Source organism: Symphalangus syndactylus, chromosome 6, assembly GCF_028878055.3.
Source record: "Symphalangus syndactylus isolate Jambi chromosome 6, NHGRI_mSymSyn1-v2.1_pri, whole genome shotgun sequence".
Lineage (NCBI taxonomy): Eukaryota > Metazoa > Chordata > Mammalia > Primates > Hylobatidae > Symphalangus > Symphalangus syndactylus.
Genome location: NC_072428.2, coordinates 125113796 through 125141123, shown reverse-complemented (window position 1 = coordinate 125141123; position 27328 = coordinate 125113796). Strand labels below are relative to the sequence as shown.

Genomic DNA, 27328 nt, shown 5'->3' with positions numbered 1-27328 from the left:
AGAAAATGCCTTTTTTTAAGGAGCCGCTCAGGGACCTGTTTTCCACTTCAGATGGACCAGCTGTAGTTGGGAAAGTGAAAGCATTTCCTGGTTCAAGAAGTTAAACAGACTTTCTGGAAAGGTGGGCATGTGTGCCTGGCCTCAGGCACATCCTCAGGTTAGGCCACTGAAAGTGGATCAAGTGTGTGTAAGTGGTGTTTGCTGACACCTCCTCCTCTTTCCTGTCCTCTTGCAGCTGAGTGGCGATGAGAAGGTTCTGGAGAGCTGCTTGAGCCTGGGTGGCCACCGAGCCCCTGTGGTCACCGTGGACTGGAGCACTGCCATGGACTGTGGGACCTGCCTCACCGCCTCCATGGATGGCAAGATCAAGCTGACCACCCTCCTGGCCCATAAAGCCTGATGACCTGCCCCAAGGGCCACCCGAGGAAGCAGTATTATCTGGGGTCGGGGGAGGAGATATAGGACAGGAAAACCAGGTGCTCCACTCCAGCTCCCTGCCAGTGCAGTGACTCTGCAGGGAAAGACTGGCAAGGAGGCTCAGGCACTTCATCTGTGGTGACTGGAATGGGACCCACATGGAGTAGGTGGCATATGCTTCCCAGAGACTGGTATTGTGGCTGTGCCAGGAGTACACGTGAGACTGTGGGAGGAAAGCTCCGGAAGAAGGAGAAACATTGCAGTGGCTACTATGTTGGCCCAGTAGAAATTGACAGTATTTTGTATATATGTGCCCATTTTTTTTCTTTTTTAAGAAAAGAGAACACTCTTGTGGTCCCCTGATGTCTCTTTCTAGGATGTGTGTCACTTTGCTTCAGTGACAGCCCTCCCACCTAGCCTGGCTCTGCTGGCCCCGAGCTGAACCTCTCCAGGCTCTCCTGTTGCTTTGCCATGGAGCCAGGTCAGCTCTCTGTCTGTTCTGCTGGGTAACAAGGTTTGGCATTTCCTGTTTCTCTGGGCTTAAGTCAAGGCCACAGAGTTCTTTTTCTTCCCTGAAAGCTGGCAGCTTTTGTTACAGAAGATTCTCAGGATGAAGGCAGGGGCTAAGGCCTCTGCCTCTGGCTGCCCCTTTCCATCCAGTGGCTGCCGTTTCCCAAGACGGGCTAAGCGTTCCTTATCTGAAATGCTTGGGACAGGAGTGTTACAGATTTTGGATTTTTTCAGACTTTGGAATATTTACATATATACATAATGAGGTATCCTGGTAGGTCTTATGTCTAAACGTGAAATTCATTCATGTTTTATATACACCTTAAACATGTAGCCTGAAGGTAACTCTATACAGTATTTTAAATAATTTTGTACATGAAACAAAGTATTGATTGCGGTCAGGTATGGTATTTTCTTCTTGTGGTGTCATGTTGGTGCTCAAAGTTTTGGGGCCAGGCACGGTGGCTCACGTCTGTAATCACAGCACTTTGGGAGGCCAAGGTGGGTGGATCACTTAAGGTCAGGAGTTCGAGACCAGCCTGGCCAACATGGTGAAACCCCATCTCTACTAAAAATACTAAAATCAGCCAGGCATAGTGGCAGGTGCCTGTAATCCCAGCTACTCCGGAGGCTGGGGCAGGAGAATCACTTGAGCCCAGGAGGCAGAGGTTGCAGTGAGCTGAGATCACACCATTGGGAGAACCCAACTCAAAAAAAAAAAAAAAAGTTTTGGGTTATGGAGCATTTTGGACTTTGGATCTTTGGGTTAAGGATGCTCAACCTGTACCTCTTTCATTTGGTGGCTCCTCTCCTTCCTCCAACTGAACATCTTTGTGGAAAGGTGACGGCTGTCTGCACCCACTGCTGGCGAATGGTGAGAAGGTCAGAGCAAGGGGGCCAAGTTGCTGCTGGTGGGCACCTGGGGTTCAGGCCAGCCCAACTGTGGCTGAGCCAATCTGTAGCTGAGCTGAGCATCAACCAGCTGTGTCCACACCCTGCCTGAGGCCTGTCCTCTCCTCCCTGGCTGCGGTGGGACCTTGAAGAGGCAGATCCTCCCACTAGGTGAGGAGGAAGAAGAGACTCACTCCCCTTCTCCCTCTTGCCTTTCACAGCTGAGGCAGAGCTTACGGGAGGAGTCGCTATGGGAGTGATGGGCCTGGGCTTTGGTCTGCAGTGCTTGGCAGGGGCGACCTTATCACTGAGCTGGGGAAGGCGGCTGCCACGAGTCATTTTAAGTCTCTGAGCTCCAGCCCAGTTCTAGGGACACAAGGCTGGAGTAGGGATACTCCTAGTTACCTTGAGGAAAAGCACAAAGAAATTGGTACCAAAGCCTTGGCTCTGTTCTGGGAGTTGAGGGAAAAGTAGGGAGGTATTTAAGTGGCTTGATTATGAGAAAACACCAGAGACAGTAGTAAATAGTTATTTACCGATTTTTACCCATTTCTACCCTGGTAATCCTCCCTGCAAATGAAGAAAACCAAGACTTCTTCATTTATTATTTTTCCCCATCTTCTGTATTGAAACGGTGATCTTACTTATCTCACCCAGTGACTCTGTAGGACATTTAAAAAGTGGTCATGGTTTTCACTGGAGTGAGAATGTATTAATGTTTCCTCTCGTCATCTCAAAGTTTCTGTCTTACTACCTTTTCTCTCTCCTTAATACCATCTCTACAGCTTGCTGAGATGCTTTAAGGATCACAGAGACACAAAGAAGATTTGAACCCTGCGCTCCTCCCATCCCACCTCTTACTGCCTCCCGGGTGAGCGCTCGTCCTCAAATAAAGCATGTTGGAACTTCCGCTTCTCTCTCCTTCCATAGACCTGCTTGGTGTCTGCTTAAGAACCCAAGCAGGACTCTTCCGTTGTCTTGGTTGAGGGCGGCATAGAAGAAAACATCTTTCCCAGTCCCAGCCTCAGTTCCCAGCCCAGGTGTGGACCCTCAGCTCTGGGGAGGGCTGCAGCGAGAGCCTTGCAGGTACACTTCCCCACTTCCTCCCTCTCCAGATACCTGCTGGTATTTGCCTCTTCTGCTTCATGGCCTCAGGCCTTGGCTGTGTTCTGGGAGTTGAGGGAAGCATTTGAATGGGGAGGGCCTCATAGCCAGTCCCCATTTAAATGCTTTAGGAGTTCAACATAATCTTTTGAAGTATGTATACATTGTGGAATACAGATAATGTAGAATGATTAAATCTAGCTAACTGACATGTACATTACCTCACATGATAAATAACATTTTAGCTGTCAGTTAAAAAAAATTCCCCAAACCCCCAAATGCTTTAGGTGCTGACTCCAATCTGTGCAAATCACACAGTTCAGATTCCTGACCCCTGCCTGGGACGGGGAGCATCTCTCCCTTCAAATAGCTCTTTTCAGCTGGCTATGGAAAGAGGTTTTAAGGAGAGAAATGTGCAAGGGGTGGTTCTGTTAAAAGAAAAACTTAGTCAATGATACTCGTTAAAGCACCATAAAGACTACTATCTCGATAGGTATAGGGACCACTGCAATGGAGTCTTGCACGGGGGAGAGAGATTGGGCTCGATTCTGAATACTGCGTGCACAGTGGGAATTCCTAGCCAAGGAGCAGGGTGGGGGTCTGTGAATAGAAAATTACTAAGAGGAGCCGTCAGAGTAAGAGAGATTCTGGTGAAACTGACCTAACAGGACTCTTGCTGAATACAGGCTAGGGTGATAGACCACTCGGGGATGGTGGAGGGTGAGGAGCCTGATAAGGCTTGGAGGGTGATCAGATACCGAGGGGAAAGGGGTTTTTGCTAAGACTGGATTTTACAAGGAAGCCACAGACGGGCCTTGCAGAAGACTCAGAAGCCTGACCGAAGCTTGGACTAGTAAAGCCTCTTTGTCAGTTCCAATTGCCAAGGATTTTTTTTTTTTTTTCCATAAGTGGCAAGGCAGAATAGCCAAGTATTTTCTGTTCCTTTATTCACAAGGAAAAGATGCTTTTCCACCCCAGCCCGTGAGACCTGGGCTTGTCTTGGCTCACAGCCAGTGAGAGCAGGGACCCTGGAAGTCAGTGACCCTAACCCCTCAAGGGGCGGTGGCGGAGAAGCAAGTCCGGCCTGAGACTGCCCTCCTGAAGAGCTACGTGGACCCCAGTGTGGCAGTTTGGTTTGTGACCTGAAGGCACTGGGGCCGCCCCTTCAGTCTTGCTATCTGGACACTGTCCCATGCGGCCAGGGGCTGAGGGCAGAGATCCAGCTGCATGGGTGTCGCTGCTGTGGAGGAGCCACAGGCACCACTCAGGGAGGGAGTGCGGTGTCCGAGCTCGCTGTGCCTGGGTGTGGGTAGCACCCATTCTAGTTGCCGATTTTTTGCAAACCACGTTTCAGATCGCTGTCCTGAGTTCCCATTTTTAGGGCCAGATCTCGTCAGATCATCCTTTCAACCTGAAAATGCTGCTGGGGAAGGCCTCACCAGCCACTGCTTGCACGGGCGTTTCCAGTCTGGGCTCTGGCGTCCTTTGGGCTGTGTGAAGCCAGGAGTGTGGTTTTCAACTAAAACTCAGCGCCAACGTCATGTGACCGTGGCGGAGCCCAGCATCCAGCAGGACATGTGGGCAGAGGGGACCCCCGGGGCCGCCACCAGAATATTAAGCGTTAGCAAGGCCTCCTGTCTTAAAATGTTGTGAAAATTAAGGGACAAGAGAAACCGAAGAATGGGATGCAGGAAAGTTTTTATTTTTAGGTGTACGTCAGCTCAGTGGAATTGCATCCAGAAAGTCTAAGCATATAACAAAGAAAACGAATGTCTTTTAAGCATTTTGAGGCAGGAATTACGTGAAGCAGGAAGCAGGCTTACAGAAGCAAGAACAAAGGCCATTAATTACCTTGTGACACTTTTGCAACATGTCTTACATCTCTGGGAAAACTTAGTATGCAGCTTATGCTTATCTGTCTTGTGACCTTGCAGCTGTGCAAGGAGGAAAGAAAACACGAGCTTACAGAGCCTACAAAATACCTGAAGGGCAGATATGGTTAATGTTTCTTGGGACTGGCAGTTAATATCCTTCTTTAACTTCAGGGGGGCTACTTAAATTATTTTTAGCCTTGGTTGGTACAGCAATTCATTCTATGAGCTATTATTTCTCTTACTATAATTTTACTATTATTACTTATGCTATTATCCTATTATTTTAATTTTCCACTTCATTCCCCCCTTTGGTGCTCTATATAAATGTTGGTTAATAGCACCACAATTGTTTATTTTTTCGTGAGTCGGTACATATTCTTCTTGGGGCAATACTTAGTCAGTGCCGTTATTTGAGTAGTAGTGTATTTGGCCACGACTGTGTCTGTAGTTGACTGAACACTTCTGATGAGAAGAGGTAGGAGACAAGGGAGAATTAGGCAGGCACCTGTGATACGTAGGAACCCACCTATTAAGGTTTTGAACCCCCTAAAGGTCAAAAACCATCCTTCAAAGAGAGAATCTGGAGACCAACCTGACCAGGTTTGAACTGGAACATGGGCTAACTTCCACATCCTGGCAGTAATTTCCATGACAGCTCACCTATTGTCGTCTATTTCTAAACAGCAGTTTGTTAGATTAAACTTATCACATACTCCTCCTTCTGAGGCTAGGAGGTAATCTAGTGCCAGTCTGTTTTAATATATGGCATTCCTCATCTGTGTAGCTTGTACAACTAGTAAATCTAAAGCTCTTGATGTTTCATAGGTTATTATTTCAAGAACAGCCTGTAACCTTATGATGCGGTTGAGCATATAAATTGGGGTGCGGTATCCCCATTACCTATTTTGTGCCTAGGTAGCTGGCCCATAGTATTTAATGATTTTTTCAGGAGGCCATTCATTATTTTTCTAGTCTCCTATGTCTATGTCTTTTTTGATATTTTTATTTATTTTTGAGATCATGCTCCTTTTAGTTCTTTTATTCTCATTATAGACTGGATATCCTAAGAGTTCCCCTTGCTTTAGAGGAATTAGAAAGAAGGATGGCTTGATTGTTCCTAACACACATGCTCCTGTCCACTTAGCTGGCAGTTGCTGATATGCCTGTGCTCTACAGATCCAATATAGGCCTTTTCCTGAACAAAAACAATAACAAAATAATAAGATAATCAGTATTACTAAGATCACTACTAGGCTTATAAGTTCTATTCACATTTACTTATCTAGTGAAGCTTTGGCCACGCATAGACTAGTCAGCTTCCAGTGTGTGACTAGAGCAGGGTTTGACTCCTCAAGCTTCAGCTGTGCATAGACTGACCAGCCTCCAGAGTGGTCAGAGCAGGGCGGTTGTCTTTCTCAGTGGTGTCGTGGTTTTGCCACAGGATTAGTCATGTTGGATGGGCCGGGTCTTGTTGACTGGTTCACTGGTCCTGCGCAGCCAGCTTCAGTCGACTGTGATGAATCCAAGGTGTGATACCTGCAACTTTAACAGCAGTGGGAGTAGACAAGATTATAGTGTGGTGCCCATCCCATGTGGGCCCTAGTGTGGTTGGGTTCCATTTCTTAACCCAAACCAAGTCCCCAGGTGTAAAGGGGTGAACTGGGTCTGTCAGGCTTATAGGCGATTTTTCTCATACCCAGCCATGGATCTTTTACATAGCTAATCCTAAAGCTTGCATTTGCCTTTTTAAAGTTCCCCTAGTTCCCACAGATCACATTTTACCTGATTTATATAATCAGGAGTGGTCGGCTGAACACAGTTTCACAGGGTGAAAGCCCAGTCAATTTGGTAAGGGTACACCTGACTTGGAGAAAGGCCATGGGCAAGACCTGATCCCACCTAAGATGAGGTTCTTGACAAAACTTCAGCAGATGTTTTAGTGTCTGGCTCATCCATTCTACCTTTCCCGAGCTCTGTGAGTGGCAGGCTATGTGCAATTTCCACATTGTCTTTAGCAGCTGCGTCAGCTGCTGAACAACTTCAGCCATGAATGCTGGGCCATTATCTGATCCTAAAGTTAGAGGCAGTCCAAACCTAGGAATAATGTCTTTTAGCAACACTCTGGTTACTTCTTGGGCTTTCTCTGTCTTGGTAGGGAATGCCTCAACCCACCCTCAGAAAGTGCAAACAAACACTAGCATGTACCGATAGCCTCCTGCTCGGGGCAGTTCGGTAAAGTCCACAAGCAAGTTTTCACAGAGTGTAGCTCCAGTCTCTTGAATCCCTGGGGGCTGAGTTGGCACTTGCCATGGATTGTTCTGGGCCCAGGTTAAACACTGCTCACAAACGGCTCGAGTGATGGCAGTAAGGCACAGCACATAGAAATGCCATCCTACAAGAGTTTCTAATGCAGTCTTTCCCATGTGTGTTCCCTGATGAAACTGCTTCATAATTTGGGGGGCTATTGCTTCCGGAATAGCTAGCCTCCCATCTGAGAACTTCCACCAGCCTCCTTTTATGTAACTTCTGCTTTCTTGTTCAAACCAAGCTTTTTCATTGGGAGAGTAGCTTGGGGTTTCAGGTAAGAGGGTTCTAGTAGAAGCAGCAGGGTTGGGGTTTTCTTTTTAGTGCTTGAGTTGGACATAGCTGCTTGTCTGGCTTCTCTGTCTGCCTTCCTATTTCCTTTTGCTTCTATGCCGCCTCTTGTCTGATGTCCTTTACAGTGAATAACGGCCACCTTGTCTGGGGCCCACACAGCTTCTAAGAGTTGTAAGATTTCTTCATTTTTAGTTTCTTTCCCTCCAGCAGTTAAGAGTCCCCTTTCTTTGTAAATGGCTCCATGGGCATGTAATGTAGCAAGGGCATAATTTGAATCAGTATAGATGTTAACTGTCCTTCCTTTGGCTAGTGGTAGTGCTCTAGTTAGAGCTATTAATTCTGCTTTTTGTGCTGAGGTTCTGGTAGGGAGGGCCTGTACCTTGGCTACTGAATTTAGAGTCACCCTGCATACCCGGCTCGGCAGACCCCTTCTGATATAAACCTACTTCCCTCTGTGAAATATTCAGCATCTGGTCCTTAAAGGGTTGGTCTCTTAAGTCTTTCCGGCTTGAGAACACCTCATCTACTACGTCTACGCAATAGCGTTGGGGAAACTGGTCTTGCAACTTGGGCATTTCTACAGGCAACAGGGTAGCCAGGTTGAGGGTATTCGCGGTTTCTAAAGTTACATATGGATTTCCACATAAGAGCCCTTGATATCTTAACATTCTTGGATTAGATAGCTGGTGATATCCTCTTTGCTCCATTAAGGTGATCACTGTGTGTGGCACCCGTATTATTAGCTTTTGTCCTAGTGTCAGCTTCCAGCATTTTCTGCCAACATGGCAGTGGCAGCTAACGCTTTTAAGCAGGGGGGCCACCCCAGGGCCACAAGGTCTAACCTCTTTGATAAATAGGCCACTGGTCAATACCATGATTCTACTGTTTGAACTAAAACTCCTGTAGTCATTCCTTTTCTTTCATGGACATAGAAAAAGAAAGGCTTAGTCAGGTCTGGCAATCCCAGGGCCATCGAGCTTGGCTTAAGGCCTTTTTGATCTCATTAAAGGCCTTCTCCTGCTCATTACCCCAGAGGAGGGGCTCTTTTTCTCCCCCACTTTGTGGCTTCATACAATGGCTTTGCCATGAGTGAAAAGTTTGGCATTGAAGTACAGCAAAAGCCTGCTGCCCCTAAAAACTCCCTTACTTGTCGCCGGGTGACAGGAGTGGGGAGTGCGCATATGGCTTCCTTCTCCCCACTGCTGAGTTCATGCTGCCCTTGGGCTATTAGGAAACCTAGATATCTTACTCTTTTTGCACAGACCTGAGCTTTTTCCTGAGACATCTTGTAACCTGCCTTCCATAGAAGGCGAAGATCTTTGGTGCCCCGGAAGCAATCTTCCTGGGTAGGTGCCGCAAACAAAAGATCACCAATGTATTGTAACAATACACACTTGTCATTTGGTGGGACAAAAGACTTGAGGTCTGATGCTAGTGCCTCTTCAAAGATAGTGGGGGAGTTTTTGAACCCTTGTGGGAGCCTGGTCCAGGTGAATTGTGTTCCTCCCCATTGGAATGCAAAAATAGGCTGACTTATTGGAGCTAGCCTGAGGCAGAAAAAGGCATCTTTTAAGTCCAAACAGGAAAACCAGGCAGCATGAGCAGGAATGTGGCTCGTCATTGTATATGGGTTGGGCACCACCGCATGTAACAGTAACTTTATTTATGTCTCATAGGTCCTGCACAGGCCTGAACCCACCAGACGGTTTTTGCACTGGTTAAGAGTAGAGTATTCCAGGGTGACTTGCATTTCTTTATGATCCCATGTTCTAATAGCCGATTTATGTGCTTGGTCATTCCTTGCACTGCCTCTATAGACACCTGGTACTGGGGAATGCGCACTGGAGTTGCACCTCGAACTAACTCTACTACCACTGGTGCCTGGTTTATGACCAATCCTGGAGGACTGTCTTCTGGCCACACCTCAGGTATTTCAGTGACTAGTTTGTCAAATATTCTGTCCATAAATTCAGACAGCCTGTACGCCTCTTTTACATATAGCCTCCATTCCTCAGTCTCGGGGAGGGTAAGAGTTAACATCAAAGCTTTTGGTTAGCTTAGATCCAGAGTCATGTTTCCTTCCGGCCTGAAAGAAATTTGTGCTTGTAGTTTCTGAAGCAAGTCTCTCCCTAACGGGGCACAATAAAGTCCATCTGTTGGCCTCCCACTTTCATAGAGACCAGGGGCTCCTGGAGGCCTAGAGAGATGAAGCCCAGTCTGTCTCAGTCCTTATATTCCTCAACTCCTGCTAAGCCGACCAGATCGGCATCCAGCTTTAGAACAATGGCTAGTGGCTGCAGGCCTTGGGCGGGCATCAGGTCCCTGGCTGCTACTTTCTTCCTTTTCTCTTTCTGGACATTCATCTTTCCAATGCCCTTTCTGTTTGCATTCTTGCACATTGATCCCTCTCAAGCCTCGGCTGGCCTTCAAACCCTGGCCTAGCTTGTCCTCTACTGTGACCACGACCACGTCCGCGTCCTCGCACAAAACCAGTCTCTCAATCAGAGCAGCAGCCAGCAAATGAGCCTTTTCCTTGGCTTTGTGCTTTGCCTCTTTCTTGGCTTCCTCCTCTGGATTAACAAACACCTTAGTAGCTACTTGAATGAGCTGGGTAATATTCATAGCCTCAAAACCTTCCAACTTCTGAAGCTTCTGTCTAATGTCACCTTGTGCCTGGCCCACAAATGCCACGTTAACCATCAGGCACTGATTCCCTACAGCCTCCAGATCAAATGATGTATAAAGCCGGTATGCTTCACAGAGTCTTTCATAAAATTCACTGGGACTCTAATCAGCCTTTTGGCGTACCTCTGAGACCTCTCCCAAATTTGTTGCCTTTTTCCTTCTGGCCTTTATTCCATTAAGGGGTGCCTCCCGATACCTATGCAGGTTTTGCAATTCTCCTGCCTGGTTTGGATCCCAATTTGGATCTGCTTCTGGGAACCTCTTCTGTGCATACCGCTTAATATCATTTGTGCCTTCAGGCGCATTGCTTTCTAACCACTGTAAGGCTGCCTGAGTAATTCTCCTGTGTTCTTTTGTATTGAACAATATTAAAAGTAGCTGCTGACAATCAGGCCAGGTAGGGTTATGAGTCAGAAAGATGGACTGCATGAAGCCTACGAGGGCCTGGGGCTTCTCCGTGTAGGAGGGTGTAAGCTGTTTCCAGTTTAGGAGGTCAGTCCTTTTCTGTCAATGCCTAATGTTACATATTTTCCTTTATTCCACTTTGAGTCTGAGGGGTTTGTGATTATCAATTCTAAAGGGTCACAGCTCCCACTCGTGCAGGAGGGGCTGCCTTTCCTTTTTGGAGCCAAACAGGATATTTTTTTATCTTCTTTCCAAGTAGCCTAAATGACACAAGACCAGTACTGACACATCTCACATAAATATGATTTTTGACAGATGTACTTATTTTCTGCTGTGTAACTTTTTTCTCAATCTAGAGAACTGCATTCTATCCCATGCTGTTTACTATTAATAGCCGCACAAGCGTCAAATTTTAAGGTTACATTTTTGGGGACCCCTCTTTCTTCTGTTCTAGCTATTACCTTACTTGTGTCACCTAGAAAAGGATGGACTGCATGAAGCCTATGAGGGCCTGGGGCTTCTCCGTGTAGGAGGGTGTAAGCTGTTTCCAGTTTAGGAGGTCAGTCCTTTTCTGTCAATGCCTAATGTTACATATTTTCCTTTATTCCACTTTGAGTCTGAGGGGTTTGTGATTATCAATTCTAAAGGGTCACAGCTCCCACTCGTGCAGGAGGGGCTGCCTTTCCTTTTTGGAGCCAAACATGCAGTCCTTAATTTTAAAAACTGTGATCATGGGAGGCTTAAAATGGGTCATAATACGTATCAGGTTGGTTATTTCCTGGGCTACATACCTTGGATAGAATAGCATTATACAAACAAGTTTCTTTTAGAGTCCTGGTACACTTAACCATAAAATAGGACTGTAGCAATCTTTTGTCCTACCTCAGTGACTTGATGTATATACTGGAAACAGTTCTCAGTCTGAGGAAGGTCAGTTGAAGTCCTTACTGGTCAAGTCCAAATTTTAAGGAAGATGAGTCTGCGATGAGTTTCCTCATGTTTCGGCTGTGCGTGGACCAGTCAGCTTCTGGGTGTGACTGGAGCAGGGCTTGTCGTCTTCTTCAAGTCACTTTGCAGGGGTTGGAGAAGCTGCTCCCATCCACGTACAGCTCCCAGCCTACTGATGTTTAAGGGTGGTCTCGGTGGTTGGGCCTACTAGAATAAACTGAGTCCAATACTTCTACACAGTTATGGTTAACTGGGCTCTCTGATACCGGGAGCAAGGTGGCAGGGTTTAGGGTGTGCAAACTTCAGTGGTTATGTGGGGATTTTCACAGAGCAAGCCCTGGTATCTAGTTAGTCTAGCATTCATCTAGCATGGTGTCCTTTGGTATTTATAAAATCACCACAGCATGGGGGGAGTTTATGTTTAGGTTTTGTCTAAGAGTTAGCTTATCTGCTTCTTGTGCTAACAGGGCCATTGCTACCAGGGCCCTTGGACATGGGGGCCAGCCTTTGGAAACCCCGTCTAGTTGTTTTGAGAGATAGGCCACCGTCCTTGGCCAGGGCCCTACAGTCTGGGTTAAAACTCTTAACTGCCATTTTTTTTCTTTCTGACACAGAGAGTGTAAAGAGTTTTGTCTGGTGAGGTAGCCTCAGGGCTGGGGTCGACATGAGTTTTTCTTTTTAACTCATGAAAAGCTCGTTGCTGTTGGTTGTAATAGATGTAGTTTATCTAATCTACATTTTTATTGACTGTCATCTACCAAAATATTGACTTAAATCCTGTAACTATTTGATTTCAAGCTTTAAATTGATCTGGTATTCCTTGCGGGGCTTCAATTGCATCTAAATGGATGTGAGAGTTGAAAGACCTATAAGGGGCTTTTCTCGCTTCATGATGTCTTCTTCTACTTATTATTTTTTCCTCTTGTTGATGAAATGTCAGGGTGAAAGGGATAGCCAAATGGACTAAAGCACAAGTGCCACTCTAGTTATTCGGCAGAATGCCCAGTAAAGGTCTACCACAATACCACACATCCGCTTGGGGATGAACAAGGGTTGACTGATTGATAAGCTCTTGAAAATTCTTGAGCTCACTGCATCCCTTCAGGTCTCCAAGGAATGCTAAGTCTCCTCCCTGCCGTGAGAGACACGAAGTGAACTTAGTGTTGGGAGATGGAAGCTGGATGGCCCTCCGGGGCTGACCCGCAAGGACTTTGGGATATAGCAGAGAGAGTCTGGCATGACTTATTACTCCAGGCTATAGAATCCTGGAAAAGTGCTACCATGCAGCCCATGCCTGGCTGACTGGAGGACCACCTTAGTGGAAGGGGGACAATCAGGGCCTCTGGCCTGCCACGTGCACAAGCGTAACAATTGCTTTTGTTTAACATGCAGATGGAATATTTGATCCATTTCAACCAGGAATTTGCATCTTGGTATGCTGTGTTAATTGCCAAAGTTTGTTTTAAGTCTTTAACTTTTATGATCCTCTAGTAAAACGAATGCTTCCTTTAGCACCAATTTTGATTAGTTTTTAGACCAAAGAAAGCTAAACACTATTTTATATTTAATAATGCTTCTTGTATGACTTTTATACCAGATAATCTAAATTTTACCTTTATATTAGTGTGTTATTAATGTTAAACTTAATTTTAATAAAACCTTGTGGACATATTTATCCAATTTTTTATGTTTGACCATAAGGTAAGATTTTATAGACTCTCTAACATTTTATAATTTTTGTTAAAGAGCAGGTAGATGCTTTAAGAAAAACCTGTTCCATTTTTACTTTAATGTCCAGTTCACAGAAAAACTGGATGATACCTTTTTAACTTTAGCTAATATGTTTACACACAGAATTTTTTTTATAATTAACGTTTTAAAACTTGCTTAAAATTTTAAAACAATAATTTTTTTAACCTTTTAATGTAGGTAAAAATCCACATTTTTATGCCCCTTTATAATTTTTTTTTTTTTACCAAAGGCATATTTTACTTTTCTTATACATCTTGCACATGAACTGTTTTTTTTTTTTTTAATAGTACTCAGGAGGCCTCATTACTTTTAAATTATACAACATTTTTTGCATAAAAATTTTTTTATAACTTTTTTCTTTTACGACTTTCACAGACAATTTTTTAACATCTCAATTTTTTGACTTATTACAAACTTTTTTTTCTTTAAACAACCAGTTAATTTATTTCAGGACAAGAATTTACCATATAACTTTTTTTAATATAAATTCTGTCTCCCCTGTTTTTTTTCCTTTTTAAAAAAGCGAACTTTCTTTATGTCTTTGGACTAGACTGTTGAAGGCCACAAGATTATAAGTTACCATAATACATGTTACACTGTTAACCTTCAGCAAACTTCACTTTTGTTGAAAACCTTGTAAGTTTGAGATTTCAATTATCCTTTGCTATTAATAAGAACTTGTTTAGTCTAAACTCTTAGAATTGGTACAGATGGCCTCTTTTTCTCTTTGCTGGTCTTTCCTTGCCTCTGCCAGCTGCTTATGCTGCTGTTCTCTTAACTACTGTGGTGGTGGAAAGGGGGTCTAAAACCAGCTGTAACTGTCTATGTACGGAAACCGGTCTGGGTGCTTTGGCTTACAGGTTACCTTGTGCCATACCTTTGAAACAAGGGACCTGTCCAGGCTTCCTTCTGGTGGCCAACCTACCTCTAATGCTAGCCAGTTTATTTCAAACAAAGTTCTAAGTTTTCCTGTTGTCATAGTAACACCGTAATCTCCTTTAAATTCTCTCTTGAAAAAATTTTTTTAACATAGGTCCCAGTGGGGTGGGCTTACTTTGCACCTGACCCATGTTTTTTGTTTTTTTTTCTTTTTTTTTTTTTCCGAGACAAAATACCACGCTCACACCACGCATACTCACCACAAGACAAAGAACGGGTAAAGAGGGCACACACACTTTTACCGTTTATACCAAACCAAAATCACGAAATTCAAAATCTGAGTACCAAAAAATTCAAGCCAAGTCAAAACCAAAACCAAAGTATCCAGCAATTCAAGTCAAGTCAAAACCAGAACCAGAGTGCCAATGCAGGCATGCCGTGGGTGATCAGGCCACGCTTCCACTCAAATGGAGTGGGGCAAGTTCCAAAGACCAGTCTTACCAAGTCAAGCCAAGTCAAAACCAGAACAAAAGTGCCAATACAGGCACACCGTGGGTGATCAGGCCACGCTTCGGGGAGTGGGGCAAGTTCCAAAGACCAGTCTTACCAAGTCAAGCCAAGTCAAAACCTGAACAAAAGTGCCAATACAGGCACACCGTGGGTGATCAGGCCACGCTTCCTGGAGTGGGGCAAGTTCCAAAGACTAGTCTTACCAAGTCAAGCCAAGTCAAAACCAGAACAAAGGTGCCAATACAGGCACACTGTGGGTGATTAGGCCATGCTTCCACTCAGATGGAGTGGGGCAAGTTCCAAAGACTAGTCTTGCCAAGTTTCAGATGTCCGGACTCCAAGTGCCAGTTCCTTCTGGGTGTTCAGCCACTGTGTTAATCCTCCTTGGAGGCCTGCTATGTGCTGCTCTGGCAAGGTGTTCCACTGGGGCAATTTCCTCCCCGGGAGTGCTCTTTGGATCACGTCACTCAGGCTGGCCAGAGTCCCCCACAGGGATGCTCCACAAGGCAGGCTTAAGCCACCTAAGGGGCTGCCTCGGCCGTCCGTCATTCACCTTGCTTCCCGGTCAGGGAACCAAGGAATGTAGCAGGACGAGCCGCAGACAAAACCTCAGACACCAAGTTGTGGAAGGAAGGGCTTTATTCAGCTGGGAGCATTGGCAAGCTACTGCCTTAAATATCCCCTCTGCACTCCCTGAGTGCACAATTTCTGTCCCTTTTAAGGGCTCACAACACTAGAGATTTCACATGAAAGGGTCATGATTGATTTGAGCAAGCAAGGGGTACATGACAGCGGCTACATGCACAGGTGGTCAGAGAGAAACAGAACAGGGCAGGGAGTTTCACAATGTTCTTCTATACAATGTCCGGAATCTATGAATAACATTGGTTTCTAAATCATGAGTTCATTTTTAACTACTGGGTTTAGGCCAGGCAGGCCCAGGTCCGGTTTTGGGCCTGGCGCTGGGCTGCCTGTTTTTGATTTCACTTCCTTTTTTTTTTTTTAAATAGGTACTGAGTATAAAACAATATAAAACAATATGAGAGGGTCTCTCTCTTCCCTCACTTTAACTTCGGGAGGGCTGAAATTCTTTTTAGCTTTGGTTAATACAGCAATTCATTCTATTCTAGCTATTGTTATTTCTCTTACTATAATTTTACTATTAGTACTTCTGCTATTATTCTATTATTTTCTTAATTTTCCACTTAATTAGGATAACAAACCGAGGCCGGGCTCCCATCCTCCTCCAGCACACGAGGGGGGCCCAGCCCAGCAGGGAGCCTCGCTTGGTTTCTGAGGGAATTCCCAGCGGGCCTTTCCAAAACACTCCCGTTCCCTTCCGCTAACTTCAGGGGCTGAGAATTAACACTTTCACCCTCCTCAAGCCCGTGGCGCTGCCTCGCTGGCGTTCGCAGCGCACAGCAAACCGGATGCCAGCCGGAGGCGTTAGCACCGCCAGTATGGGGCGCCCGCGGACCTCCGACTGGGCCAGCTGCCAGGAACCGGAAGTGTCCCGGGCGCCGGGATTGCGGGGGAGCCGGGAACGCCCCAAGACCGGAAGTGTCCCGGGGTCCGGGAGCGCGCGGGGCCCGGGAGCGCGCGGGGCCAGGAAGAGGCGGGCGGCCAGAGAAGGTCCGCGAAGTTCCGGCGCCAGGCGAGACTGGGGGGCTTAAAGTTCCGGGTGGGGCGCGGGTCCGCAACCGCTCGGAATTTGTCTGCCGGCTCCGCTCTGGAAGCTAAGAAGGGGCACGAGAGACGGGGAACCTGAGAGCAGGGAAGCCAGTAGCCGGCCGGAGTAGCGCGCGGCCGCTCGGGTCGGAAGGAGCCGGTGCAGGCCTGTCCGGCGTGCGGCGGGGTCAGCGAGGCCCCTGCGGTGCTTCGCCCGCGCCTTCCCCTCCGCAGTTACCAGCCCTCTGGGCCTCCCACCGGTCGGCACCGCCAGCGGCGGGTACCGGCTCGCAGAACGAGGGCGGGCTGTGAACTGGCAGCACATCGCGTTCCGTGGGGTCCCCGTTCTGCCCAGGCAGGGAGCGGCTGGGATGGGACTGTCTGAGGTGGGTCCGCGAGCGCGGTGCCCCAGAGACCTGGCTTCTGGAAGGCGCTCGGCCTGCTCTTGGGGCCGAGAAGCAGGGCGGGGAGGCGCGGGGTCGGGAGTCTGCAGGACCTGGCTGCGAATCCAACCAGCTGATTTCAAACTTTGCTGTGATCTGCAAGTTAACTAAGTCTCAGTTCCTCGTTTGCGAAATGTACTTAATAGGCACCCCAGGGTGAACTAAATTTGTCCGCATAGACTGCAGCACTGTGCTTGAGAGGCGCCTTAGTGGGTAGGAGTCACTAATATCACTGAGTTTTGACAGAAATGAAGGTGCATTGGCAAAGGTGTGCCCCATGGCCGGGCAGGTTAGGAGGAGGGCCTGCTAATATTTTTTCTTAAATTGTAAACAGCCATCTGGATGAGCAATACATTATCAAATTATGATTCAGAGAGGAGTATCACTGACTACTCTTTTTTGGGCAAACCTCCGCTTCAGGAGCTTCTGGCTTGATTCCTAAGTGAAAGGTAGAGACCTAGGCCCTCTGAGTCACAACTCCATCTCTCTGGGTGAGGACTGAGTTCCAGGACTGCTGAGTGGAGGCAGAACAACTGGGATAGGGAAAAGAGAGGCCAAACTAGATCAGAGGCTGGCGTGGGCTTCAGAATCTACAAACTGGCACAGTTATGCCTCCGGGCCCCTATTGCTGCTTCACGTTTGACCAATCAGAAGTATCTTTAGCTTAAGGGCAGCGTGTTGGCCAATGAGACTTTATTGTGAAATAAAATGCCCTCAGTTTCATGTAACTGAGCCACCATAGAGGAGTGGAGAAAACGAGTTGGCCAGATGAGGGAGAGGCCATTAAGAGGTATTTTAGAGATTGAATGGGCTGGGCACCCCGAAGACAGTGGCATTTGGGGTGGTAATAAGAAAGAACATTAGGGGCCTCTGCCTCCTTCCTGCCTTTCCTCCTGTGCTGCGTCAGTCAGCACAGAGGCTGCAGGAGGTATCTCTGGTTGGCTTTGGCTGCCTGTGGGGGGCACCAGCTTTGGGGAGGTCAGAGGGCTCTCTCCTGAGCTGCTGTCCTGCCCGCAATCACACCTGCCTGATGCCTGTGAATGGCTGTCTGGGTCTCCTGGACCTTGGTCACTTCTGGCCTGCCCTGCACCTACCAGTAACTGTGCCTGATGACTGGAGGTATTGGAATTCACTGGACTTTATTGTTCTTTGTAGGAATCAAAGATCAGCTCCCACTGAGGACAAATGGACCTGTAATTCTGGGTGTGACGAGAGAACGAGATTTACCTTCCTGAATTAAAAAACAGGTCATTAAGCTTGGGCCCTGACTCTTCTTTGTGAGAAGGTACGGAGATGGAATCCTTACAATCTGAGACTAAAAAGAGGGTCCTTCCCTCATGGCTGACAGCCCAGGTGGCTACAAAGAATGTTGCACCAATGAAGGCCCCCAAGAGGATGAGAATGGCAGCAGTGCCAGTGGCAGCAGCAAGGTGCGACAACCCTGGTCGTAAGACTCCTGCGAATCTGGCAAGTGGAGCAGGGGTCTCCATGACCTGGGCCAGGTCTTCCAGCCTAGGCAGAACAGCAAGATGGGCGGGCGTTTCAGTCTTATCATCTCTTGAGCTTTTAGAAGGTGGAGGGGCTGTGGGCGGGAGGCAAAGCGGGTTAACCCTCGAGGACAGGCACCCACTTCTGCCTCTGCACTGGTGAGTGCCCTGCCCTCAGCACACACAGAGTGGGTTCTCCATGTCAGTCAATCTCTGATGCCAGTTGTCCAAAATGCCAGTCTCTTCCTTTACAACAAACATGGTAACATCAGATGGGCAAGATCAGTGGTAGGGTCTGTTCTGAGTGGTGCCTGCCCCTGTGGACAGACCTTTAGGGATGGACAGATGAGCAGCAGCTGCAGGGCCAGCAAGAGATCAGGAGCTGGGGAGTGAGTTAGTTGAATGACGGTAATTGCTGGGGGCGCGGGTGAGTCTCCAGACTGCAGCGTGAAGTGGGCGGGGCCCCAGCACTCCGTGTTCCCCTCGCTGGCTCCTCCTCCTCTAAGGTTTCCTGACTGACAGCCTTCCCTTGTGACTGCTGCCGTCTTTCCCTAAGTCTGGTCCTGCTTTCAGGTTCCTCTCAGTGCAGCCTCAGCCCGAGGTCCCCTTCCTCTTGCATCCACGTGTGTGTTTCAGAGGCGGCCATCCTTCCCTACTTCCAGATCCTTGTAGGGCAGTTGGTGGAGGATGGGAGGCACCCCGGTGTTGCCTCCATGAAGCCCTGTGCCAGTCACTGGGCTGCAAGGCTGAGGAAATTGTATCCGTGTCAGGGAAAGCTCCTCAGCTCAGAGGTGCTGGTGCCTCCTGCGTGGTAGGAAGGCAGGGGGAAGAGGCCCTGTTGCTCCTGTTTTCTTTGCCCTTATGAGACCTGAGAGTCTGTGTCATCTGTGCCTTGCGTGTCTTTGTTTCAGACTCCCTGCGACAAGGACTGTGTACTGCATGAATGAGGCGGAGATAGTCGATGTTGCTCTGGGAATCCTGATTGAGGTAAAGTCAGACAAACCTCTTACTCATGACCAGAAACTCTGCATGAGCAGAAGCTAGACTAGGCCCTTGGTCACCGTCAGTAAGAGAGACGCCCTCTGCCATAGGCTACCTCTTCCTCCTCCTGCCACTTGTCTCGCTCTTGTCTCGGCCGTGCTGCCCAGGCCTCTCCCCATGTGGGTGTGCGCTCGTGGGGTGTCTTTGGGGCTAGATGCCTGGGAGGGCATGTGTGTGTTAGGGCGTGTGTGTGTTAGGGAGGGCGTGACTGTGCGCTGGTGTGTATGTGGATGGGACATGAAGCGTTTACCTGTTTGTGTTCTCGGCAAGGTTCCCAGTTGGGTAGATGACTTCTTAGCCATGGCCCCTCTCCTGAGCAGAGGATGCTGAGCTTCCTGGCTTCCTGCAGTAATAATTGCAGTGCCTCAGAGTTGCACAGTATTCTACAGTTTACCAGGTGCCTTGAAAGCATGTGTTATGTCATTTCAGCCTTGCAATAACCCTGTAGTGTGGGACTTTTCCTGGTGCTAAGGCGTGGGCCCACACCCAGGTTTTGTACCCTGGGCTCCTCCCATTCTGTCACCGGCCTTTCTAGACATGTTTCTTCCATTTCTTTTTCCTTTCCCCTCAGCTAATCCTCATGCCTCTGCTTGCTTCTCTCCCAAGTGAGTTCTGGCTTCTTCAAGAGCTGTGAAGAGGGGGTCAGGGGGAGGAGTGGGGTGAAGAGAGGGTGGGTGCTCAGGATATGGGTACATTGCCTGGCCTGGTCACATTGGCTTTGTAGTTGCTTCTAGATACATCCTGCGTTACTGACAGATCAGCATGTTAGGGAAATAAAACAGTATGTTGAGCCTGCCTTTTCCCATACTCCACAGAGCCGCGAACAGGAAAAGGCCTGCGAGCAGCCGGCCCTGGTGGGGGCTGATAACCCAGAGCACTCCCCTCCCTGCTCCGTGTCACCTCGCACAAGTTCTGGGAGCAGCAGTGAGGAAGAGGACAGTGGGAAAGAGGCACTGGCTCCAGGCCTCAGCCCTTCCCAGAGGCCGGCGGGTTCCAACTCTGCCTGCAGCAGGAGCCCTGAGGAGGAGGAGGAAGAGGATGTGTTGAAATACGTCCGGGAGATCTTTTTCAGCTAGGGCATAAACTGTGCACTGAACTGTCTGCCGAGAGCAGCTGGAAGACAGCTGAGCTTCCACTGGCGCTGCTGGGCCGCCCACCTGTGGGAATGGGGCTCTCTGTGTTCCTGCCTTTGTGCCTTCTTGGGCCTGGCAGATTCACCTCAGGCCTGAAGCCACTGGACACTCCAGGCCTTGGGGCTGCCATTCTGAGTGTGCGGAAGGCAGGACTCAAAACGAGATCCCATTCGACTCCGTCTGTATGTACTGTGCCCTCTCCCGGCTCTGAGGCTCTGGAATCCCAATTAGTTAGTCAGTGACCAGTGTGTTAGTCAGTGACCAGGTTCCAGGGAAAATGATGGCATTTGGTGGTCCAACTTACTGGAACCAAAGAGACAGTACTTTTCAAAGAAAAGGATCACTGCCAGGTGCACTGAAATTGCTACAGTTTAGTCCACATGATCTCTCTTGAAGGAGGAAGCCTGTTTCAAAAATAGTTTCCATCATGAGTCTATCAATGAGATCCCACCTCTCCAGCCAGCCTAGAAAGCAAACGAGCTACCCACAGTTCTCTGCCCTGTCTGGGAGGTTGAGGCCACAGTGTATAGACTGGTAAGCCAGACAGGCCTCCTCCCGCAAGCTGCTACCTTGCTTTCACCTGTACCTTGGTCCCTGGGCAGCTAGCTGTAAAGCAAGAGGAACAGGAGCCCAGAAGAGACACTGAGGACAAGAGATCACACCAGAGTACATGTTTCTGCCTTTGTTTTCATTGTGGCTTTGGACAGGAATAGATGAGTAAATCACTCGCCACACAGGTTTTCAAATACACAGGTGCTGGAAAATACACACAATTCCCCAATGTGTAAGTTGTGCTAATGTCTTTCCAAGTTCTGGGTTGGGAAGTGGAGGGTGGCAGCGTTTGTATGTGCGCAGCCGTCCAGTCCTGTTCACAGCGAGGATTTGGAGTCCTCCAGGGTCTCATCATGGGAGTGATTTGTCAGCGGACGCCTCTGCCCTGTCTGGCTTCAGGTCCAGGGAAGCTTTGAAGCAGTCAAGGCTTGTCTTTGTACCCTATGTGTCCTGTCTTTGTTGAGTCACTCAGAGATCACTCCTGGACCTCTGGGGTTGGAGTTCCAGTGATGGCTTATGGCGGCCTGCTCACCATGGTGGGCCGAGTGGAAGCTCCTTAACCATGCCCCCAGAGACACTGAGGTGCTCGCTCTTTTAATGTCCTTGTTTATTGCCATAAGTCTTTGCTAGGTTTCAGTTTGGCATTTGGCAAATCAGCTTGGAAGTCTGGCCCCGTGACAGCAATCGCTCCCTCCCCACCCTCCTGAAGCTAGAGGAAGATTTGCTCACATCCATTAATTAAAGCAGGAATTGGTGTGACAATGAGCTGCGTGGTTTAGGGAGTCTTTGGGAGCCTTGGAAGTCCTGAAGGACAGACAATCTTATACTAAGAAGCTGCAGGTGCCCTGGCTGCCCTTGCCGCCCCTTGGCCTCTTTGATATGGGGGCCCCACCTCCTCTGTAGTGGGTTCCATCGCTGGAGCTGGAGATCAGCGTTAGCTGTAAAATGAGATGGCTGAGCAGATGTGCCACCTCTGACCATGGTTGGAACTGAACCCTTGCAATTACATAAGCCTTTAGCAGCTCTCAAGCTTGCTCTCAGCCCTCAGAGGGAACACAGCCATGGCCATAAGCAAGAGGATGAGTAAGGCCTGGGCACTGCCCAGAGCTAGAAACCCAGGCCCTGGGAGGGAGAGCCTGACCCACTTCCACACATAGAAGAGGAAGAGGCCCAGGCCGCCGGCCAGCAGCACAGAGGACACAGCCAGGAAGCCCACTGCCAGCCGCCATGCCCTCTCATCACTGTTGCACCGGGCTAGGAGGAGAGGCTGGGGGGCAAAGAGGGTGAGGACTAGGGCCCCATACATGCCAAGCCTGGCCAGGGCCAGGCCAACCCGAGGCACCCCCAGGGCCTCCAGCTCAGGGAACTGGTGACACTGTAGGGTGCCGGTGTCCTCATTCCACAGGCAGAAGTTGTAGAAGCCGATTCTCAGGTTGGGCAGGTCAATGAGGTTGCCAGCCTTCCAGAGAAGAGCGTATAACATCAGGCAGATGACCACAACCACGAGGACTATGATGCTCACAAACAGCAGCTGGTCACGCCACCGAAGCCTTGGGCTGGCCATCTCTCCTGCCCTCTGCGGGGGGACCTGCAGGGAAGTCACAGCAGTCAGTCCATCTCCCCCTCGCTTGTTCCCTGTGTCCACACAAGCTCATGTTCTCCCTTTGGCATTTCTTACAAACCCATGGCAAGTTTCCCTCTTACCCTGTCCTCCGCCAAGGACCAGAAATCTGAGGTAACCTCCTGCCAGGATCTATTTGCTAATAAGTCATTAGCTGCCCTCTGATTTGAGGTCAGGAGGAAAAGTCTCTCCCAAGCAGCTTTGAAAGTGTGAAACATCTTAAACTGAGTGAAGTGCTCTTTAGCCAAAGGCTTTGCTCCAGTCCAAATACAACAAGCCATTGGAAACACTAGTGAGGGGATTTCTCAGATCTTTTTTAAAGGTGGGTTTTACTGAGGTGAAGGGCAAGGCCCACTCTTAATGGAGACCTAAAGGTGGAGGAAGCTATTGGTTTTCACCACCGCTGCGAAGACAACCACCTGGGGAGCTGTAAGAACTACCCATTGCTGGGCCACAGATCAATCAGAGCTCAACTTCTGTGCTTAGGGCTGGGCACTGGTGTGTTTCTGAAGCTCTGCAGCTCATTCGAAGGTGAGCCTGGGTCGAGGACCCCTGACACACCCACCCTGATTTTACCTGCAGTGCTCTGGGAACTCATTACTGGGTCAAGACATCACCTGGTGAGGAAATCCCATCATATACTCTTTACTTTAAAAACTAATACAAATTTTTTCCTGACAATGGTAGTATAAATTATAGAAAACTTAGATGTTTTTGTTTGTTTGTTTGTTTTTGAGATGGAGCCTTGCTCTGTCACCCAGGCTGGAGTGCAGTGGTGGAGTGTTGGCTCAATGCAACCTCCGCCTCCCACGGTCAAGTGAGTCTCCTGCCTCAGACTCCCGAGTAGCTGGGACTACAGGCACCCGCCACCATGCCTGGCTAATTTGTGTATTTTTGGTAGAGATGGGTTTCACCATGTTGGCCAGGCTGGTGTTGAACTCCTGACCTCAAATGATCCACCCACCTTGGCCTCCCAAAGTGCTGGGATTACAGGCATAAGCCACCATGCCTGGCCAGAAGATATTTTAAAAAGAATAATAAAAAAGATAACCTTTTATCCCACCATACACATAAAACCACTGTTAATATTCTACCAATATTTTCTTCATGTACTGATGTATTTTTACATAATCATGATGTTGAATATAGTGTTTTTCACTAGATTTAGTAAACATTTTTCAAAGCCGTTAAATATTCTTCAAAAACATGATCAATGGCTGTGCAGTAGTTCATGTGGAATCATCCGTTACACTATTACTTGACAAATTGTTTCCACTTTTCACCATTATAAGTGATGGTCAGTGAAGATGCTGTGTGAATTGTGTTTGGAATCTGATTTTTCTCAGGTGATCTACCTATAAGTGCAATCATTGGATCAAGGGTAGAAATATCTTTTAGTGATCTTGCTGAATCTTGCCTAACTGGCCTACAGAAAGCTTGCTAATCATAGTCCCTCTAATTGTATATAAAAGTGCCCACTTTGTTATACTCTTAAAAAATTCTTTTCACTCCTTTTTAAATCAGAAGGGCTTTGTCCAGTTGGTCTCTGAAACAGTGGTCTGCACACTGTATTTTACATATGTGTATCTTCCAATATGGGATAAGGTTTGGCTGATATGGTTTGGCTGTGTCCCTACCCAAATCTCATCTTGAATTATAGCTCCCATAATCCCCACATTGTGTGAGGGACCCAGTGGGAGATAATTGGATCATGGGGGTGGGTTTCCCCCATACTGTACTCATGGTAGTAAGTCTCATGGTATCTGATGATTTTATAAAGGGCAGTTCCCCTGCACATGTTCTCTTGCCTGCTGCCATGTAAGATGTGCTTTTGCTCTTCCGTTGCCTTCCACCATGATTGTGAGGCCTCCCCAGCCATGTGGAACTGTGAGTCCATTAAACCTCTTTTTCTTTACAAATTACCGGGTATCTCTTCATAGCAGTATGAAAATGGACTAATACAACAGCATTCACACCAGGAAGTGACTAGGAACACAGACCTTCAAGCTTTGTGAGGCACAAGGTACCGGGGCCATGATACCAAGTGGCCTCCTGGAAGCGCTGGCAGGGAGTCCCAGGTGGTGTTCAGCAGCAAAATGAGTGGTGGCCCTGGGAAGGGACGTGAAGGCTACACATCCCTGATGATCAGCTTCTGAGGGGACCCCTCTGGGGGAACAGCCCCCTCCTCTTTCCCAGAGCTGACTGGAAGGTCTGTCTCATTCCACACACTGCATTTGTTACAGAAAGGGACCAAGTGGGGAAAAAAAAGAACATGGAACAGGCTGAGAGAGAGGGCAGCTCCATTCAAAGGACCTGGGTGTATGCCAAAAATGAGAATAAAGATTGACCAGCGACTTCTTTGGCAGAGACCTGGGCATGCTGGCCAGTGGAGAGCTGGGGCCTGTGAGTACAGTAAGGGTGGGGTCCACACTGCCACCGCTTCCCCTCAGATGCAGCTGCTCTGTGCTCAGCAGCACTGGGCAGTCTGCCCAGTTCTGCCCATGGCTTCTGCTCCAGAGAAGCCCAGTGGGGACAGTCAGAGTGGAGGAGTAAGGGGCTGTCCCAGCGGAAGCCCTGGCTGCTGCCTTGGGTGGCACTGTCAAAGGCTCTGGAGGTCCCAGAGGGCCAAGGGTCTGAAGACTTGGGTTTGAATGTAGTTGAGAGATTCTTGGGGCAATGATGCTTGTTACAGAAGGATTTATTGGGAATTGAAAAGGTGGCATTAGTCTGGGATGATAAGGAGTTCTAACCATTTGAGTCCATGGTATGGGAAAAATTGCCGACGGGAACATATTTTGTATGGTTTTGCTTATTAAATGTTCGTAAACGCCTATATCTGTGCTTTTAATGGGTTTGGGTATTTTAGGGTTTGGAATAGATTTCCAGGACTTCCCTGATTTATACCGTCCATGCTGTGGAAAAGAAGGTTTGACCTCTTCATTGTTCAGGACCAAATGGGAAGGGACTTGGGGATGCCTTTGTTTAAACACTCCCTCTTACTTTTCCCATTTGAATTCTGTTACACTGGAGTTCCAAAAAAAATTATTAAACATTTTGCTTTGAAAACAGCTGCCTTTTAAAAAATTAATGTGGCTCCTCGGGGAGATTGCCTCAGCCACCTTGCGGCAGCTCCTGCCAGACGCCAGGAGCCTTTGTTTTGACTTCCTCATTTTCTCTCAACTGCCCTTTTAATGTAGAGCAAAACAAAACGAGCCAAGAAGCCCAGGACCAGGCATGTGGAGAAGGTGGTGGCCCCTCACCTTTTTATATTCAGTCCCAGCTCTTACGAGGCTCGCCACCATCTGGTGCGACTTGGAACTTGAACTTGGAATTCTCTAGTGAGGCCCAGCTTCCCCTCTTGCCTTGTGCAGTCCAGCACCTGCTCAGCTGCTCAGGCTGTGTATGAATATATTCCCATCTGCCCATCCTCAGCCACCCCCCCAGCTCCTAGAGTCCTACCCTACTTTCTGCTTCTCTAAATCTGATCCATGCAGCAAGAGCATTCCTGGGCTCCTTCAGCCCACACTCTGGTTTAGCTATAAATTAGGATTTATTCTTCACTCTAGTGTCGTGTCTCTGAGGAACAATCGTCATCTGTTTTGTTATTTTGATACACAGTAGGGGCCCTTTTTTTTTTTTTTTTAAATGAGCGAATGAAAATGCTACATAGGCTTGCTGAGTTCTTTCATGCACGAATCTTGGTTACACATCTTAGGACAGCAGAGCTGCCTGAGGGAAGGCTGTGTTTAATGTCATATGCATGCTCAGCACAGTGCTGGCATGGCCCATCCATGCTTTCTGTTGAACTATGGACAGACTTCAGGAACTTGTGTATGGAGAGGGTGGAAGTCAGTGCTCGCTTCTTTCCCTAAACATTATGCAGTGACAGCATATGGATCTTTGGTTGGAAACCCCATGACACTCTTCTCTGCTTCCCCATGGGCCTACCCTGGTTTTTGTTTTTCTTTTCTTAAACAATCCTGGTAATGACACTTCCACCACAATTAACTTTTAAATGTCCTTTAATGATAAGCCAGTGTTTCCTTCAGAGGGCAAAGGGGAGACTGCTGAGTCACTGGGCCATTTTTAGATAAACTTTTTCCTGTTTATAATAAAATAACACATGCTGATCGCAGGAAACTAGAAAATACATGAAAGTGCAGAGAAAACACTAAAAGTCATCTATACTTCAGGTCGTAGAAATAACCACTCTGAACAGCACACTTTTTACACTATTGTTTTACACTGTTGGGATTACATAAATATATATGTTTGTATCCCACTTTGTGAACATCATTCTGTGTGAACTAGAAATGGTTCCTAAACATTAAGGGCTGCATATAGCTGTATCATAGTTTATAGTTTATACATAGATGATGAATCAGTGATAGTTTTTCTTCGTAATAAGTAAAGTTTAACATTTTCAAGTGTTTGTTGACCATCTGTATTTATTCTTTTGTGAAGTGCTGTCAGTTCTTTTGCTATTTTAAAAATAATTTGGAGTTTCAGTTTTTGTTGGTCTGTATGAACCCTTTAAAAATAAAGGCTGTTCGCCTTTTGCCATCGTAGTTGTGACAGTAAAGTATAATCCTTTGCTGCACTAGGTCCTCTGGAACAAGATGCATTTTTAGACTCCAGGTTAGCATGTAACTTGACCACTGTCACTCAAGAGTTACAGCCTGAGCAGGGCCTTAGGAGGGAGATGATTTCTGCTTAAAGGCGACGCAAATTCCTAGTTAGGGGAATAGAAGGAAAGTGTTCTCAGGAGATTAATTTAAGGCAGCTTTTTTGTTTGTTTGTTTAAGCACCT

The 27328-nt window shown here is 47.7% G+C and overlaps 3 protein-coding genes across 14 annotated transcripts in view; 2 read left to right on the top strand and 1 right to left on the bottom strand.

The window, feature by feature from the left end:
* WDR91 (WD repeat domain 91) overlaps positions 1-2727 on the top strand; it is a 29851-nt gene extending 27124 nt beyond the window's left edge. For 7 of the 8 annotated variants that reach the window (XM_055284111.2, XM_055284109.2, XM_055284110.2 and 4 more), the window contains one exon: positions 236-2727. In XM_055284111.2, coding sequence (XP_055140086.1) covers positions 236-400 — 165 coding nt within the window. In that variant the 3' untranslated portion in view covers positions 401-2727. The remainder of the gene's footprint in view (positions 1-235) is intronic. The other variant, XR_010121609.1, reaches the window with a different exon arrangement.
* A 13396-nt stretch (positions 2728-16123) lies between these two features.
* CYREN (cell cycle regulator of NHEJ) lies at positions 16124-21128 on the top strand. Of its 5 annotated transcripts, none has more exons than XM_063642288.1 (4): positions 16124-16227; positions 17840-18114; positions 19083-19158; positions 20028-21128. In XM_063642288.1, the coding sequence occupies exons 2-4, from the start codon at positions 17978-17980 to the stop codon at positions 20286-20288; spliced, it is 474 nt and encodes a 157-aa protein (XP_063498358.1). In that variant the 5' UTR covers positions 16124-16227; positions 17840-17977; the 3' UTR covers positions 20289-21128. The 5 variants fall into 5 exon arrangements, with proteins under 5 accessions (XP_063498358.1, XP_063498359.1, XP_055140079.1 ...); XM_063642289.1 differs by having other exon boundaries at positions 16138-16205; XM_055284104.2 differs by lacking the exon at positions 16124-16227 and adding an exon at positions 16487-16627.
* TMEM140 (transmembrane protein 140) lies at positions 21013-22461 on the bottom strand. Its single transcript, XM_055284103.1, has one exon. The coding sequence runs from the start codon at positions 22459-22461 to the stop codon at positions 21913-21915; it is 549 nt and encodes a 182-aa protein (XP_055140078.1). The 3' UTR covers positions 21013-21912.
* Positions 22462-27328: the final 4867 nt, after the last annotated feature.